At 49.6% G+C, this 18158-nt stretch overlaps 3 protein-coding genes and 2 non-coding genes across 6 annotated transcripts; 2 read left to right on the forward strand and 3 right to left on the reverse strand.

The window, feature by feature from the left end:
- Positions 1 to 4458: 4458 nt before the first annotated feature.
- LOC101871148 (beta-keratin-related protein-like) lies at positions 4459 to 6032 on the reverse strand. The gene is made up of 2 exons (XM_034067831.1): positions 6009 to 6032; positions 4459 to 5077 (listed from the first exon to the last, which is right to left on the reverse strand). The coding sequence occupies exon 2, from the start codon at positions 5054 to 5056 to the stop codon at positions 4736 to 4738; it is 321 nt and encodes a 106-aa protein (XP_033923722.1). The 5' UTR covers positions 5057 to 5077; positions 6009 to 6032; the 3' UTR covers positions 4459 to 4735.
- Positions 6033 to 8119: 2087 nt separating this feature from the next.
- LOC117436818 (beta-keratin-related protein-like) lies at positions 8120 to 8736 on the forward strand. Of its 2 annotated transcripts, none has more exons than XM_034067856.1 (2): positions 8120 to 8141; positions 8395 to 8736. In XM_034067856.1, the coding sequence occupies exon 2, from the start codon at positions 8416 to 8418 to the stop codon at positions 8734 to 8736; it is 321 nt and encodes a 106-aa protein (XP_033923747.1). In that variant the 5' UTR covers positions 8120 to 8141; positions 8395 to 8415. The 2 variants fall into 2 exon arrangements, with proteins under 2 accessions (XP_033923747.1, XP_033923748.1); XM_034067857.1 differs by having other exon boundaries at positions 8122 to 8174.
- A 1503-nt stretch (positions 8737 to 10239) lies between these two features.
- Positions 10240 to 10321, forward strand: TRNAS-GCU (transfer RNA serine (anticodon GCU)). Its single transcript has one exon. It is a non-coding gene; the product is annotated as a tRNA-Ser (tRNA).
- A 4337-nt stretch (positions 10322 to 14658) lies between these two features.
- On the reverse strand, positions 14659 to 14740 carry TRNAS-GCU (transfer RNA serine (anticodon GCU)). The gene has a single exon. It is a non-coding gene; the product is annotated as a tRNA-Ser (tRNA).
- A 1244-nt stretch (positions 14741 to 15984) lies between these two features.
- Positions 15985 to 17372, reverse strand: LOC117436817 (beta-keratin-related protein-like). Its single transcript, XM_034067853.1, has 2 exons — positions 17349 to 17372; positions 15985 to 16417 (listed from the first exon to the last, which is right to left on the reverse strand). Exon 2 carries the CDS (start codon positions 16394 to 16396, stop codon positions 16076 to 16078), a length of 321 nt encoding a protein of 106 aa, XP_033923744.1. The 5' UTR covers positions 16397 to 16417; positions 17349 to 17372; the 3' UTR covers positions 15985 to 16075.
- Positions 17373 to 18158: the final 786 nt, after the last annotated feature.

The following is an 18158-nucleotide window of genomic DNA, read 5'->3' on the forward strand; positions in this document are numbered from 1 at the left end:
CTGCAGGAAACAGAAGACCAAATGAGAGTAAAGGTAGTATGCATTTATTATTTTTCAAATTATTCTTCTCTAAAAAGGAAATATTTCACCTCTAGAAAATTCAGTAATCATCATGCCAAAGGCTTGAAGCTTATTTTCCAACCAATGGCTTACTATTATTATTTGATAAACAGGGTAATATTGTTTGTTTTCCTGTTCATTGCATGGTCTGACCAAAACTGGATTCCTTTTATTTAAAATTACTCTATGTTGGCAAAAAAACATAATAAAACTTTAGCACAATTATTGCCTTGAAGCAAAACATAAGCTAAAATATAACACTAGACAGAATTTTTTAATTCTAATTACAGAAAACAGTGTTCTGTGTTCTAAAAGACAGAGAAAATAGAATCACTTACTATGGCTATGAAGACTCCAGCTAGAGATAAAGCATTCTTTTGTATTTTTCTAACTTTTTGTATTATAGGTTTAATTAAAGTCCTTTAGCAATTTCGTAGAGCAGTGCATTCGTTGAGTCTGCTTGCCTGAATGAGAATGGCTGTGTAAAGCCACGTGGCAGAGATAACTTTAAAAGTAAATATAGCATCTACAGTGTGATTCGCATGCCTGACCTATCTAGTCCAAAAGGCCAGACAGTCATGTAAAAGCTCTCAGTACAGTATCAATTCAACTGTACAAAGAAACATCTATCCTTCCATACTGCTTTCAGTTGAGGTTGGTCATAGGACTGTCTCAATTTCTTGTCATTGGCCTTAAACTGACTTTACACACAAACATTTGTATAAACTCAATGGTAACAATAGGTCTTCAAAAAAGTTACCATAAAGAAGTTGAAATACCCACTGTTCAGGAACATGAACAATGTATGCATGAGTCAGGAAAAGGTATTTGAGCAAGCTGGAACACAGACCAGGCTGGTGTAATGCACTTCTCTTTGCCAGAGGTTGCTCTCCACTTTTGGTATCTGCAAAGCTGATGTGCCTCTTTCCCAGCAATCTCAGGGCTATATCTACTTTAGGTAAATGATCTAACTGTTACATTTCCTGCAGAGAGACATTATCTGTTAACCTGACAATCACAGTTATGGGTTTCCTTTTCAGATTCTAGGGAAAAAAATGGTTTACCATAAATCATTCCTGCTTTGCTGTTTAAAAAAATTGTATCATAGTCTTGAAATTGTAAGTTTTGACAACCAGATATAGTACTTCTGTTCATGCTGCATAATTATGTATCTAAATTCTATGTTCTAATTTTCATTTCCAATGACAGAATGGCAAGTCTACACATGATAGAGAGTCATTGATATTGGAGTGTTCTACCAAGGAACAAAGACTTCGTGGTTAGGTCTGCAGTTATCAGGACAGTGCTAGCTTTCAACGAGTGGGAAAGGATAGAAGGTTATTCAAGAGGGTATAGGAGGTGACTTTTAGACATATTTATAAACATAATTCACTCTAGAAGCTAATGACACTGGGAATCAAGAGATCAAGATTCATATTCCTGCCTGTGAAATTTGAAGTTGCCTGTCAAAGAGACATTTAAGATTTCCAAACCACAGAATTGTTAATACACCAATATTTGAAACACTGAGTGCAACTGTAGACTCCATAGTAAATGACAGATATGAAAAAATACCTGTTTTCCAATGCAAAAAGGTCATGGTGTCCTGAAATTTGTATCAGTTTCCACAGGAGAATGTAAAAGCATTAAATCAAATAAGCTGAGAAGTTACCTGCAGAAGCAGAGAGGAAATCTGATTTTTCATCACCATTAAAGCCTCTTCTATTTTTGCTTTTGAAGCATCAGCTTCAAATAAACAGTAAATAGGCTGGTTTGTTCCTTTTATGGAACAGGATGTGTTGTTAATTTTACTTATTCAAGGTTCTAAAATCAACAACAACAAAAAAACAACCCCAAATTTCACACTAGAGAGAGGATTTACAGGAGTTTAAAGTAACTTGTTTGTTTTATTTTGAAATGAACCGGAGCAATGGTACAAGGAATGTAGCAGCAAGAGTAAGTCAATTGGAAGAACTATATGAGCAACAAGACACAATAATGTATGGATAAAATGCTAAAATGTTTATTAATAATAATGAACAATTGTAAAGGAAGACTTACTTGAGTCATCTGGAAAAAACAGAGACATACAGTGGCAACAAACACCAAAACACCCAGATCTTTCCAAACGTACAAATCTCTCGGTGGGTGAGGTGTCAGAGAAATGTGTTTTGCACTGCCACCTGCAGCTCACTATTGGAAACACCAGAGAAAGGAGAATAAAATAAGCTTCAGAAGGCAGATCCCATAAAAGGGTGAGTCATCTACAGGGAAACTTGAACAAAAGTTCAACCCAGCTCTGAAAAGTCTGAACATTCCCAACCCCTTTGTCCAGACCTGAGCTCCAGAAACTGTCCCAGATTACACCAGACTAAACAATATGTGTCCAAACATGAAACTTGATGGAGATACTCGAAATGCTTGACCTAGAGAAGGCTGTCTGAGAGAATGAGTATTCACTTACATACATTTACATTACTTACATTTCAAATTCTTCAGAAGTGCTCTTTCTGTTCCCTTCAAATCCTGCTTTATTTATTTTATTGTATTTTCTTTTGATAGCTTTTACATTACTGAGCACACTGACATTATGGTTTCTACACAAAGATATTTTTGGCATTTGCTATAATTCCCATGTTTATACTCGGACTATAAAATTACTTTTTAGAAAGTACTGTGATCACAATGCAAGAACCAGAAACTTTTGAATCAGAAACACAGTGTCAACAGAAGAATATGTAGTTCAAGTCAAGCACACTTCCAGCTCAAGGTCCAGCTCTTCAGTCCATGTGATTATTTTTTGGATGTTCCCTTCCAATGCATCGCCAGCAGTGGTGTGCAATGATATGTATGTGCAATGATATGTAGGTGCTGTTCCTACTACATATTCTGAAAGATAAGCATCCTGATACTACAAGGACTGCTTAAGTCCTTATAGTGCTCCACACTATATCAAGTAAGTGTAGAAACCAGTATACATGAGGCTTATTCTATATAAATGGGCTTGAAGTTAGTGCCCCTTTTCTGATCCCATATGAATACTCCTTTATGATACTTATTAGCTTTGGGGCCTGTGTTCCCAGCCAGAAGCTAGAGCAGACTACAGGCACATGCTCCACAAGCTCTCTATAAGCCTTTATTTTATATATTCTGCACACAGAATATAATTTATGTATGTATTCTGTATCTTACTCATTCATAAAAAGAGCCCATATCTCTATGCTGCATCACGGTGTTGGAGTCATCAGTATTTAATTCTGTGCAGAGTAATTACTTGTTACTAGTGGCTACATAAAAACATGTTTATACGGCACAAAACATCAGCAGAACAAAACCAGATCAGGCATAGCCATGTTACCATCACAAAAACTGCTGGTTTAGCTAACCAAAGAAAAAGATACAGGGAAGCAAGGAAACTCTCTACCTGACTCAGCAGGCTTGGACTGCCAGCTCTGAGTACATGCCCAGAAAACCATGAGGGCAGGAGACAGCCAAGAAGGGCCTGAGTTCCCAGACACCTTCCCCTTGGGGCTGACACTTGGCACCAGGAGGCTGCAAGAAGGGCAGGTCTGAAGAGCAAAAGTGTATCACAAGTCTATGCACGCTTTTCCTCGGCCATCTCGTCAAACCAAATGAAGCAATTTCAGATATTTAAAAGAAGAACAGAAAAGCCCAAACTGGGCTTTCCATACCTGTAAAAGAGGAATAAAAAAGCTCAAATCAGGAATACTGAACTCCCCAGAACTTTTCTACTTCAGCTGCTTTAGGGCACCTGGCATAACGAGCAGTGCAGAGCAGCTGTTTCCCTGGCTTCTTCATAGGTACTGTCAACCTGGTAATTTCTATTCAATATATCTTTGCTGTGAAAAAAGGGGGGTTTTGTCACACAGAACAATTCTATGACATGCAGGAATTTCCCTAATTCAACTGTGTGAGTGTGTATGTACATGTTTGTGCACGTAAATGTGTGTGTGTATTGAATATCTCCCTTTCCTTGTATGCACTAGGATTCGAGCGAGGAGGCACAGCATGAAGTCAGTATCTAATGGGAGCAGGTAAAGCTCAAGTGTTTAAAACTAGGCTTGTCGAATCCAGAGAAAATAAAGAGGTTGTACACTTTGGAAAGCATGCACCCACCCAACTCCTTGTATTTATGGAAAGGTAATCTCCACTGCTATGGGATGTCAGGGACAAAAGATGAGGCTCTCTCAAGGCCAGAAACTATGGAGAAATCTGAACATTTACAAAGGGTCAAACACTTCTGGATAAGATTGGAGATTAGGATTGGAGAAGAGGAAGAAAGATGACTCTTGCAAAGAAGATGCCCAATAACTTTATTGAGAAAATCACAGGAAACTGGAACACACAAGTGCTTAAGAAACATATTTGGAGGTCACGTAAAGCTCAGAGAAGTGCTGTAATCTTAAAAGGAACCTCCACACCAGGGAAGCTCATTTTTCTACTCCCAGTCACTGCTCTGGTGAACAGGTATCACTTGGAAGTGTTAATATGGGAGGAAGAAGGAGATTAAGGAATTTGATGGGGAGCATGAAGCAAAACAGGGTAAAAGGGAAAAAGCGGAGGTTTCATGAGGAAGAAAGGAGGCCTCAGGGCTGTCTCCAGGGCTCTCCTGGAGGCTGCTGGCGCTGGAGCACGGGCAGGCAATGCACGGGCTTCAGCAGATGAGATTGCCACGTCCCAGAGCCCCGCAGAGCCCCCGGCCCCAGCCAGAGCCCCCCAGCCCCAGGGAGCCCCCAGAAGCGATGGGCACACTGGCAGCGCTCAGAGAGCTGCCCACGGCAGCCGAGGCGCTGGATCCCACGGCTGTGCTCTGCGGGAAGGAGCTGAGGATCGGGCCCGGCAGCGTCACCAGCACTGGCGGGGGCTGGATGGCAACGCTGGAGTCGGCGCAGCGCAGGACGCACGGCTCGTTGCAGCTGTTGGCAAGCGGGGCTGGGCCGCAGGCAGCGGGCAGGCACGGGCTGTAGCACGACATGTCTGCTGGAGGGAGGAGAGCCTGCGGGACGCACACAGGGAGCAGAGGCCATGAGCTGCCGGGCCCTGTCAGGCGCCAGCTCCGCGCCTCTGGCAACGGGCACTGCCTGGCCAGGGCCAGGGAAAAGCCTTCCCTCTTCCCGCACCATCCCACCTCCCAGCAGAGGGGAGCACGGGGCATTTTCCAGCCTGGAGCCCTGCTCACAAGGACTCCACACAGGACTGGAGCAGTCCCCCTCCAGCTGCTCTGCTGCCTCTGGGTGCTCCAGGGGATGTCTGCAGGCCCTGAGGGGATTTCACTGCAATCCTACTGCTTGCTCTTGAAGGCTTGGTGGGGAGGGCCCCCAGAGAGAGTCCTCGTGAAGCCCTTCCCCAAATGAGAATATGGATGTTGGGTTTTCCAGATGGGCTGAGCACAGCCTTGACGCTGTGGCCTTAGGCAGGGGAAGATTTTCTATTGCAGATCAAGAGGATCCCTCTCCTTGGAATTGGCTCTGCACTTCCCGGCCATCAGCCCTTGTACCAGCACCCATTTGTTCACACAGCCAAACGCCCTGCCCTTGAGCCCCCTGGTCTTGCCAGGTCAGGCTCCTTTCACCCACTGCTCTCAGGAGGGGACATGGCTGGGCACAACGCAACAGGCTCCTGAGGACAGCAGCCACTACGGAGGAAGGCGTGAATGGTGGGACCGGCTCTGCTGAGGGAGCTCCTCATCCTGCCACTAGTGCAAAAGCAGCATTGCTGAACTGTGGATGGTGGAGGAAGTGCCCAGTCATCGGTTAGACGGTGCTGGCCACAGGACCTGAGCCTTGGCAAGAACCCCGGCTGGCAAAGAGACCAACCAATGTCCTGATCCACATGCCAGACCATTCACCAAGAACCAGGGAGTCTCTCACCCCAAAAAACTGTTCTGCCAACCAGGGAGACAAGAGGCAAAATGAAGTGAGACTTACCAACTTCCCGGAGCAGAGGAAGGCACGAGGAGAGGATGGAGGAGCTGGCAGTTGGGCCACTTTTATACTGCGGCCCAGAGCCCCAGGGGAGCTGAAAAATGACCCAAACACGAAGCATGTTGAGAAACGGCAATTTTGGCTTCTCAGAGCTGGGCTGGAAGATGAAAGACATGCGTCCTCTGCTTGAAATGCTTGGCTCCCTTTTCATCCTGGAAAAATCACTCCTGTCACTGTGTTGATAGCAATTGTGGTTCTCCCGCAGACCAGCCCTCCTTTGAGGTCCCATTCCAGGTGCTGCTGAAGCCTTGGGGCAGATTGAGGCCATGACTGGGTGTTGTGCAGGTCCTGCCCTTCCTGAGCAACGTGGCCGCTGCTTACTTAGCACTCTGCCTGTGGAGCAAGCGTGGAGGGCACTCAGAAGGGTCTCTCTTTGGTGGGCTCTGGCTGACCCTGAGCAAGACCAGTGCCGGCAGGCCATGGAGATGCTCAGAGCCCAGGCAGGCCCCTGCAGGATGGCTGCTCTGCTGAGGGGACTGGGAACGCCAGCGTGGTTGGGAGGTGATGTTGAAACAAAGCCCTGCTGAGCTTGGGAGGGAAACCCTCTCCCGAGTAGAAGCAGCGGCTCAACATGTCCTGGAGAGCGATGAAGGAGCTGTTGACTCATGCCTGAGTGTGACCATCACCAAGTGGACCTGTTGGCGTCGGCACACTCTTGCTAAAGAAAACAACGCTCCTCTTTGCATCATTGGAGGGAGGCTTGTTCAGGCCACTTGACCCGCAGGGTCCGGCTTGTTTTGGCCAGCTCAGGGACAGATGGGCACCTTCAGGGCCCTTTAATTGCAAGGTGGCAGCAGCAGTCACCAGAAAGTGCTGAGCCACTGTGAGAGAGCTCAGCTCCAGCTCCGGGTGAATCACCCTTGCCCTGGCACCAGGGGCTCTGGGGGAAATGGCTTCAGATGTGCAGAGGTACAGCTTCACATCCGCGTTCCTGCAGACACGCAGCTTTTGGTACGGTGTGGTCAGGAATGTCAGCGTCTTGCCCAAACACTTGGGGACTCCTTGCAACCCTGTTGTGCTCCTGTGTGAAACAGCAGCCACAGGAGGACAGCACAGACATGCCCTGACGCTCCCACTCAGAGACGTTTCCGGAGCGCAGACCAAGGGGAGGCAGGCAGTGAGCACCGTGCCTGGGCTGCTCTCCTGCTTGGCCTGCCCCTGCCCCTGCCCCGCAGCTGGATGCAGAAGGGTGGGAGCCATTCCTGTGCCATGAGGAGCTTGGCCTTGGCTGTGCCTGAGCAGAGCTGAGGCGGCTGGAGAGGGCACACGCATCCACCTGCCTCAGCATCCGTGTGGGAACGCCCGAGGGCAGGAAGCGGACACCACAGGCCCTCACTTGCTCCCCAGGAAGCCTTCTGCTTTGAACTGCAGGCACCAGAGGACACGTCCTTCCCAGGCCGGGCAAGGACACCCAAAGTAAAAAGCACCCTCAGGCAAATGCCCATGGGTTTGCTGCTCTGCCCCTTTGAGCTGGCACCGTTGGGGCTGACAACTCACTTTGGGAATGAGAATTTTGGGATTGAGAAATGACACATTGCCCTGAAGCAAGACCTTTCCCCCTTCAACCTTTTTATCCTTACTTTGAGGCCACTTCTAGGAATGCTCCCAGTGGCCCCATCATTCACACAATGGTGCTTCTCGCCATCCCACCAAGGGTCCTTCTTTGACCTTCACCTTCCAACCACCTCTGGGGATCTGAGTTCCTTTCTTTCTATGTCCCTCACTGAGAAAGGCATCCAGCCAGGGCTTGGCTGGTTACTGAGCCCTTCGGTGGCCCTGCAGAATCAGTGTTCCTCAGCCTCCGCCCTTCCACAGGTGACCCAGGCAAGTGCCCTTCATCAGCAGCGCTCTGCACTGCTGTGCTCTCACCCAATGGGCAAATGCAAATCAGATCTTTCAGATGAAATTCTCCATCTCATGGCTGTGCTTTGCAAACCTCAAATTGCTGTTTGTTAACGTGCTGCACAAAGATACACGTGTTCCACGTGTCCTGAGGCACTGGCTCACCGTATAAAAGGCCGTTCTACTCCAGGCCCTTCCATCCACATCTCTTCCCTGCTTTCCTCGGTGAACTCGGTACGTCTGAACTCCCTTCTTCTCTTCCTGCTGGTAAGGGGCGACTGCTCCAGTCCTGTGTGGGGTCCTTGTGAGCAGGGCTCCAGGCTGGAAAATGCCTCGTGCTCCCCTCTGCTAGGAGGTGGGATGGTGCGGGAAGAGGGAAGGCTTTTCCCTGGCCCTGGCCAGGCAGTGCCCGTTGCCAGAGGCGCGGAGCTGGCGCCTGACAGGGCCCGGCAGCTCATGGCCTCTGCTCCCTGTGTGGGTCCCGCAGGCTCTCCTCCCTCCAGCAGACATGTCGTGCTACAGCCCGTGCCTGCCCGCTGCCTGCGGCCCAGCCCCGCTTGCCAACAGCTGCAACGAGCCGTGCGTCCTGCGCTGCGCCGACTCCAGCGTTGCCATCCAGCCCCCGCCAGTGCTGGTGACGCTGCCGGGCCCGATCCTCAGCTCCTTCCCGCAGAGCACAGCCGTGGGATCCAGCGCCTCGGCTGCCGTGGGCAGCTCTCTGAGCGCTGCCAGCGTGCCCATCGCTTCTGGGGGCTCCCTGGGGCTGGGGGGCTCTGGCTGGGGCCGGGGGCTCTGCGGGGCTCTGGGACGTGGCAATCTCATCTGCTGAAGCCCGTTCATTGCTGCCCGTGCTCCAGCACCAGCAGCCTCCAGGAGAGCACTGGAGACAGCCCTGAGGCCTCCTTTCTTCCTCATGAAACCTCCGCTTTTTCCCTTTTACCCTGTTTTGCTTCATGCTCCCCATCAAATACCTTGATATCCTTCTTCTTCTGGAGAGGAGCCGAGCTCCGACCGCTCTGCCTGCAGGAAGGGGCCTGCGCTGCCCTTCTTTCTCTCCCCAGGAATCCTCTCTCTTCCCTTCTCTTGCTCTGCTTTCCCCTCGCATGGCACCTCTTACCTGAGATTTACTTGGCCTCCAAAATGCATTGCTCAGGTTCTTGTCTGTTCCATTTTCTCTTGATTATCTCAATAAAGACATCAGGCATCAATGAGCTCTGCAAGAGTCACCTTTCTTTCCTCCTTCCCTCTTCTCCAGTCCCAACCAGCAGGGTACCCAGAAGCGTTCGTCCTTGTTAAAGCTATGGCTTTCTCCATAGTTTCTGGCCTTGAGAGAGCCTCCTCTTTTGCCCTTGACATCCCATGGCAATGAAGATTGCCAGTCCACAGGTGCAATGAGGTGGATGGCTGGGCGCTCCGTGGCTGTAACAAGAACTCTTGTAGCCTGGCAAGGGTAGAGAGCAGCGCTCCGAGATCTGGATGTTTGGGAAGACCCCGACTGTACCCGGATCACTTCTGGGCTGAGCAGGCCTTTCCTGACAACCTGGAATAGAACTGTTGTGGAAGGCACACAGAGCCGAGGTCAGGATGGAACTGATGGCTAAAGCCAATCATCTTATGGCCCTGCAAGTAATTGTCCCAGGAGAGAGACACTTTGGGCTCTCCTGGACTGCACTGAGCTGCAAGCAGGTGGCTCCCTCTGAGTGGGGCGCCCCTCAGAGTTCATAAACTCTCAAGGTTACATTCACTGCACGCAGCATTGGCCAGGTCTGAGACTAAGATAGGGACCAGGTGCACCCAGGCTCCATAGGGAGTTTAGAAAGCAACAGGGGTCTGTTCTGAAAGCTGTCACTTAAGGGGAGGGTCCCCCTTGCCCCTGTCAACTTCAGTCTCGATACAAACACTTTAGCTTGGTTCTACCTCCATTTTCCCTTACGCATTCCATTGGACAAAATTGCTGACCAAGTCTGAGACTAGGACAAGATCCAGCCACATCCAGGCTCCGTCAGGAGTTTAGAAAGCAGGGGTATCTCTTCTGAACTTCAGGACTCAGCAGCAGGGTCTCCCTTACATCTTTATGCCTTCAGGCCCTACACTGATCCCCTTTAGCTCTTTGTCACCTCAATTTCCCTCTCTGCACTTCATCTATGTAATAAGTAGTAGAGTGAGCCTTGCCGTCAAATTCTGTCCAATCATGCCTTATTTATAAATTGCTCTTGCTAATACCTTTGACTGTCATTTTTTGAGAGACCCTAAACCAGTCATTTTCCACCACACTCTCCCACATCAAACAGAATAAAGAGCCACCAGAAGCTGGAGCAGCAGGACTGACACTGATGAGGTGGCCGAGTGGTGAAGGCGATGGACTGCTAATCCATTGTGCTCTGCACGTGTGGGTTCGAATCCCATCCTCATCAGTCAGCTCAGTGTGTGCCCCAGATAAGGCTTTGTTTTGAGATGGCAGTGGCCTGGAGAGATCTTGCAAGGTTTTCAAGTGGCTCCGCACACACCTCAACCACTTCTGCCTGCACCTAGGCAAGAGGAACGAGAAGGGAAACAAGGGACATCCACAAACTCACAGGAATCTCACTGCCGCCTTGATCCATGCAATGATTCCTTGATTCCTTTATCGTCTGCAATGATGAGGGAGCAAAAGACCTGGGAAGTGTTTTACAAGAACAGGTAGCAGAGGAAGGTGCTTCGGATTCAGAAGCATGGGTTTATGAAGTAGAAGTCACCCTTACCATGCTTGTAGTCTTCTACAGGGAGGTGAGTAGCCTGATAGAGAAGGCAAGAGCAGTGGATGCTATTCCCCTTGCCTTCAGAAAAGCTCAACAGGCGATAGGATCGAAAAAGAAAATACAAGTAAAGCTCTTTCTGTCACACATTTGAAGTAAGATTTTGTTGTGAGACATTACTCTTACCTGTTCACAGAGTCTCAGAATTGCTGGGGATGGAAGGGACCTTTAGAGATCCTTTAGTGCCAGCCAACTGCTCCAGCAGGCTCACCTTGAGCTTCTTGCTTAGCTCTATGTAGTCTAGTTTGGTTTTCAGCATTTCCAATGATATTCACCACAGGAACTTTATCCTCCTCTGCAGGGAGTAAAAGCTCTGATTTTCCTGGGCCAGCCTAGTTGGCACATCCCCTCGTGTTTACCAACCAGGTGGCTTTTGGTAAATGTGTGTCCCCACATTTGAAAGTCCCCCCACCCATAGCTCTCAGTGTAGTTTTTAACAGCCCATTATACTGTTTGATTTTCCCAGAGGCTGGTGCATGGTAGGGGATGTGGTATACCTGCTTAGTGCCGTGCTCTTTGGCCCAAATGTATGAGGTTGCTCCAGAAATGAGTCCCATTGTCTGAGTCAGTTCTCTCTATGGTGCACTATTACCTGAAAATCTGTTTCTCAAGGCCCAGGACAGTGTTCCTGGCAGTGGTGTTGGGCACAGCGCATGTTTCCAGCTATCCAGTGGTTGCTTCCACCATGGTAATCACATGGTGCTTGCCTTGGTGGGTTGGTGGGTGTGTGTTATAATCAGTCTGCAAGGCCTCCCCATATTTGTACTTCAGCCATCGTCCTCCATACCAAAGAGGCTTTAACAGCTTGGCTTGCTCAATTGCAGCACATTTCACACTTGTGAATAACCTGGGCAATAGTGCCCATTGTTAAATCCACCCCTCGATCACGAGCCCATCTGTATGTTGCATCTCTGCCCTGATGGCCTGAAGTGTCATGGGCTCACCGGGCCAAAAATAATTCAGCCTTATGTTGGCAGGGCTGAAAATAATTCACCCTTACATTGCCAATCTAAATCCGCCTGAGAAACTTCAATCTTAGCAGCTTGATCCACCTGTTAGTTGTTCTGGTGTTCCTCAGTGGCCCCACCCTTGGCTACATGGGCACCTACATGGTGTATCTTCAGCACCAGGTTCTGCACCTGGGCGGCGATAACTTCCACAGTGAAGCAGCCCAGATGGGTTTACCTCTGTGTTGCCAGTTGCTCTGCTTCTGTTGCTGCAAACACCCCCACGGGCATTTGCCACCCCCACCTTGCCACAGTGCAAGATATCCACAACCTCTCTGGGCAACCCGATCCAGTCTTTGACCCACCTCAGAGTGCTGCTGATCCCACCCCACACTGCCTGCCCCTGCAGCCTCCCCCAGCTAAATGGGACCACTGCCCCCACTGCCCTGGCTCTGAGGGACAGTGTGATTATGACACTAATGAGAATAATAAAGATAATAGTAATAAATATGATTATAATGTGGATAACAATGATAGTAGTAGTAATAATTATGAAAACAATATAGATAATGATAATGATAAAGGTGATAATTATAATTATGGCAATAGCGATAATAATAATATAATAATGTTAATAATAACACTAGTAGTAGTAGTAATAATAATAACAATAGTAATAACGGATACAACAAGGGGAGAGAATCTGAAACTAAAAAGGGAACATACAAAACCCAGCAGTGCTGCACAACACAATTGCTCAGCACCCACCAACAGATACCCAGCCTAACCCGAGCAGTGATTGGTAACTTCTGGGTGATTTTCCCCCAATTTCTATACTGGTCATGACTTGCTGTGGTATGGAATAGACCTTTGATTAGCTGGGATCAGCTGTCCTGTCTCTGCTTCCTCTCAGCTACTAGGAGGAACAAGAACTCTATCCCAGCTGAAATGAGGACAGTTTAGTATTGGGTAGCTTATTCTCCAAAGGTGACAGTGATTTGAACTTTGTTTCTGACTGGCCAAGCTCTTCCTTCTGTTTTTCCACATGCTTTCAGTTTTTCTTGCTTTATTGAGTTTTGTTTCTCAGCCTGTGTTGGTTTCTTTGCCTTGGTAGCAGGCTGATTGGTCACATTCAGTGGAAATCCCCTCCTGTGAGCTTATTTATCTTCAGCATGAGAAGAATACTGAGCCATCCTATGATGGGCTGATAAGAGACGGCAGCTGCAGTTGAATCCCAGCAGAACTTGCTCCATTTTATTTAGCTCCTGAAGTCAATGGGGCTTAGGAGCTTCATTAGTCCCCCTAGGAGACTTCTATTTGTATTTTAACTAAAATGCCACATGGTCTGTGTGGATGTGAGATACCTTGCATTCTTTTCTTATAAGAAAGATAGTGGGGAGGCTCTTTTCTTCGGGAGGGTCTTTATATTCTCGTGCTTTGTGTCGCACAGACACTCAAATACAGGAGTTAGCTGGCTGGTCTTACACCTCCAGAGTGCCTCTGAATCAGATTTCCTTAGCCTAAAAACTCACTGCAAGATGAGAAGAGCTAAAATGGGTTAAAGATGAGGCCTGATCTGCTTGTAACCACTGTCTCCTCTTACAGGTTCACGAGTCTTTCCACAAACACCTGAAGCCAATGCAAGCCAAGCTGTGAAACCTGCTGGGTTTTTTCCTGAGCTGAAAACCGTGTCCTTCCTTCAGACACTTAAATCAAAGCTCTCAAACCCTGGTAGCTGTAGGACAGTGAATAAGTGTAGCCTTTCTTTCCACTTTCTGAGTCAATGAGGTGTTTGGGGAGAGTGCATAGGGATCAATGCCTGATTTTAAAGTGCAATTCTAATGGTAAGATGTAACGTTTTAGAAATCTGGGAAAGCTTTATCTATTCACACAAGGATTGCTTTTGTGAAGTCTGCATGGGCACTCCTTTCCTGAGGTAGCTGGGAAGGAAATACTCATCCTTCTGGAAAGTAAATAACCTTCCTCCTCTGGAGCTCTGCTTCCTTCATCCTCCCAGAAAACAGCCTCATGTTTTCCAGTGCATCTTTCCACTGCCTTTCACTGCTGCATTCTCCTGCCTCCACAGGGATCTTTTCCGCAGATCCCTGCTTTGTCACACAACTGGTTAAGGGCTGTGTGTGTCTCAAGTATGAGAGGAGGCTGTGAGTGCTGTGGGAATACGGATTCTTCTCCTACCTGATGGGAGAGGATGAAGAGGGAGCCAGACTCTTCCCAGCAGTACCAATGAGAAGTGCAAGAGGTAAAGGGCACAAATTAAACACGTGAAACTAAAAGCAAATCTTGGTGTGAGGAGGGTTAAAAAGAGGAAGAGGTTGCCCAGAGAGGCAGTGGAGGCTCCATCCTTAGAGATGCTGAAAACCCAACTAGATCATGTGCTAAGCAAGCAGCTCAAGGTGAGCCTGCTGGAGCAGTTGGCTGGCACTAAAGGATCTCTGGAGGTCCCTTCCATCCCCAGCAATTCTGAGACTCTGTGAACAGGTAAGAGTAATGTCTCACAACAAAATCTTACTTCAAATGTTATCTGACAGGAAGTGCTTTACTTGAATTTTCTTTTTCGATCCTATAGCCTGTTGAGCTTTTCTGAAGGCAAGGTGAACAACATTGACTGCTCTTGCCTTCTGCATCAGGCTAGTCACTTCCCTCTAGAAGACTATCAGATTGGTGAGGATGATTTCTCCTTCATAAACCCATGCTTCTGAATCCCAAGAACCTCCCTGTGCTACCTGTTCTTGTAAAACATTTCCCAGGTCTTTTGCTCTCTCATCATTGCAGATGATAAAGGAATCAAGGAATCATTGCATGTATCAAGGAGGAAGTGAGATTCCTGTGAGTTTGTGGATGTCCCTTGTTTCCCTTCTCGTTCCTCTTGCCTAGGTGCAGGCAGAAGTGGTTGAGGTGTGTGCAGAGCCACTTGAAAACCTTGCAAGATCTCTCCAGGCCACTGTCATCTCAAAACAAAGCCTTATCTGGGGCACACACTGAGCTGACTGATGAGGATGGGATTCGAACCCACACGTGCAGAGCACAATGGATTAGCAGTCCATCTCCTTCACCACTCGGCCACCTCATCAGTGTCAGTCCTGCTGCTCCTACTGATGCCGATACTGCCACAGCTGCCGCTGCTTCTGGTGGCTCTTTATTCTGTTTGATGTGGGAGAGTGTGGTGGAAAATGACTGGTTTAGGGTCTCTCAAAAAATGACCATCAAAGGTATTAGCAAGAGCAGTTTATAAATAAGGCATGATTGGACAGAATTTGATGGCAAGGCTCACTCTACTACTTATTACATAGATGAAGTGTAGAGAGGAAATTGAGGTGAAACCAAGCTGAAGGGGATTGATACAGGGCCTGAAGGCATAAAGATGTAAGGGAGACCCTGCTGCTGAGTCCTGAGTTACAGAAGAGATGCCCCCTGCTTTTTAAACCTCTGATGGAGCCTGGATTTGGCTGGCTCCTACCTTAGTGTCAGACCTGGCCAACGCTGCGTGCAGTGAATGTAACCTTGAGAGTTTATGAACTCTGAGGGGTGCCCCACTCAGAGGGAGCCACCTGCTTGCAGCTCAGTACAGTCCAGGAGAGCCCAAAGTGTCTCTCTCCTGGGACAATTACTTGCAGGGCCATAAGATGATTGGCTTTAGCCATCAGTTCCATCCTGACCTCGGGTCTGTGTGCCTTCCACAACAGTTTTATTCCAGGTTGTCAGGAAATGCATGCTCAGCCCAGAAGTGCTCTGGGTACAGTCGGGGTCTTCCCAAACATCCAGATCTCAGAGCGCTGCTCTCTACCCTTGCCAGGCAACAAGAGTTCTTGTTACAGCCACGGAGCGCCCAGCCATCCACCTCGTTGCACTTGTGGACCGGCAATCTTCATTGCATGGGATGTCAAGGGCAAAAGAGGAGGCTCTCTCAAAGCCAGAAACTATGGAGAAAGCCATAGCTTTAACAAGGAGGAACGCTTCTGGGTACCCTGCTGGTTGGGACTGGAGAAGAGGGAAGGAGGAAAGAAAGATGACTCTTGCAGAGCTGATTGATGCCTGATGTCTTTATTGAGATAATCAAGGGAAAATGGAACAGATGAGAACTTGAGCAATGCATTTTGGAGGCCAAGTAAATCCCAGGTAAGAGGTGCCAAGTGAGGGGAGAGCAGAGCAAGAGACGGGAAGAGAGAGGATTCCTGGGGAGAGAAAGAAGGGCAGCGCAGGCCCCTTCCTGCAGGCAGAGCAGTCGGAGCTCAGCTCCTCTCCAGAAGAAGAAGGATATCAAGGTATTTGATGGGGAGCATGAAGCAAAACAGGGTAAAAGGGGAAAAGCGGAGGTTTCATGAGGAAGAAAGGAGGCCTCAGGGCTGTCTCCAGGGCTCTCCTGGAGGCTGCTGGCGCTGGAGCACGGGCAGGCAATGCACGGGCTTCAGCAGATGAGATTGCCACGTCCCAGAGCCCCGCAGAGCCCCCGGCCCCAGCCAGAGCCCCCCAGCCCCAGGGAGCCCCCAGAAGCGATGGGCACGCTGGCAGCGCTCAGAGAGCTGCCCACGGCAGCCGAGGCGCTGGATCCCACGGCTGTGCTCTGCGGGAAGGAGCTGAGGATCGGGCCCGGCAGCGTCACCAGCACTGGCGGGGGCTGGATGGCAACGCTGGAGTCGGCGCAGCGCAGGACGCACGGCTCGTTGCAGCTGTTGGCAAGCGGGGCTGGGCCGCAGGCAGCGGGCAGGCACGGGCTGTAGCACGACATGTCTGCTGGAGGGAGGAGAGCCTGCGGGACGCACACAGGGAGCAGAGGCCATGAGCTGCCAGGCCCTGTCAGGCGCCAGCTCCGCGCCTCTGGCAACGGGCACTGCCTGGCCAGGGCCAGGGAAAAGCCTTCCCTCTTCCCGCACCATCCCACCTCCCAGCAGAGGGGAGCACGGGGCATTTTCCAGCCTGGAGCCCTGCTCACAAGGACTCCACACAGGACTGGAGCGGTCCCCCTCCAGCTTCTCTGCTGCCTCTGGGTGCTCCAGGGCATATCTGCAGGCCCTGAGGGGATTTCACTGCAATCCTACTGCTTGCTCTTGAAGGCTTGGTGGGGAGGGCCCCCAGAGAGAGTCCTCGTGAAGCCCTTCCCCAAATGAGAATATGGATGTTGGGTTTTCCAGATGGGCTGAGCACAGCCTTGACGCTGTGGCCTTAGGCAGGGGAAGATTTTCTATTGCAGATCAAGAGGATCCCTCTCCTTGGAATTGGCTCTGCACTTCCCGGCCATCAGCCCTTGTACCAGCACCCATTTGTTCACACAGCCAAACGCCCTGACCTTGAGCCCCCTGGTCTTGCCAGGTCAGGCTCCTTTCACCCACTGCTCTCAGGAGGGGACATGGCTGGGCACAACGCAACAGGCTCCTGAGGACAGCAGCCACTACGGAGGAAGGCGTGAATGGTGGGACCGGCTCTGCTGAGGGAGCTCCTCATCCTGCCACTAGTGCAAAAGCAGCATTGCTGAACTGTGGATGGTGGAGGAAGTGCCCAGTCATCGGTTAGACGGTGCTGGCCGCAGGACATGAGCCTTGGCAAGAACCCCGGCTGGCAAAGAGACCAACCAATGTCCTGATCCACATGCCAGACCATTCACCAAGAACCAGGGAGTCTCTCACCCCAAAAAACTGTTCTGCCAACCAGGGAGACAAGAGGCAAAATGAAGTGAGACTTACCAACTTCCCGGAGCAGAGGAAGGCACGAGGAGAGGATGGAGGAGCTGGCAGTTGGGCCACTTTTATACTGCGGCCCAGAGCCCCAGGGGAGCTGAAAAATGACCCAAACACGAAGCATGTTGAGAAACGGCAATTTTGGCTTCTCAGAGCTGGGCTGGAAGATGAAAGACATGCGTCCTCTGCTTGAAATGCTTGGCTCCCTTTTCATCCTGGAAAAATCACTCCTGTCACTGTGTTGATAGCAATTGTGGTTCTCCCGCAGACCAGCCCTCCTTTGAGGTCCCATTCCAGGTGCTGCTGAAGCCTTGGGGCAGATTGAGGCCATGACTGGGTGTTGTGCAGGTCCTGCCCTTCCTGAGCAACGTGGCCGCTGCTTACTTAGCACTCTGCCTGTGGAGCAAGCGTGGAGGGCACTCAGAAGGGTCTCTCTTTGGTGGGCTCTGGCTGACCCTGAGCAAGACCAGTGCCTGCAGGCCATGGAGATGCTCAGAGCCCAGGCAGGCCCCTGCAGGATGGCTGCTCTGCTGAGGGGACTGGGAACGCCAACGTGGTTGGGAGGTGATGTTGAAACAAAGCCCTGCTGAGCTTGGGAGGGAAACCCTCTCCCGAGTAGAAGCAACGGCTCAACATGTCCTGGAGAGCGATGAAGGAGCTGTTGACTCATGCCTGAGTGTGACCATCACCAAGTGGACCTGTTGGCTTCGGCACACTCTTGCTAAAGAAAACAACGCTCCTCTTTGCATCATTGGAGGGAGGCTTGTTCAGGCCACTTGACCCGCAGGGTCCGGCTTGTTTTGGCCAGCTCAGGGA

This window comes from Melopsittacus undulatus, chromosome 11 (assembly GCF_012275295.1).
Source record: "Melopsittacus undulatus isolate bMelUnd1 chromosome 11, bMelUnd1.mat.Z, whole genome shotgun sequence".
In the NCBI taxonomy this organism is placed as follows: domain Eukaryota; kingdom Metazoa; phylum Chordata; class Aves; order Psittaciformes; family Psittaculidae; genus Melopsittacus; species Melopsittacus undulatus.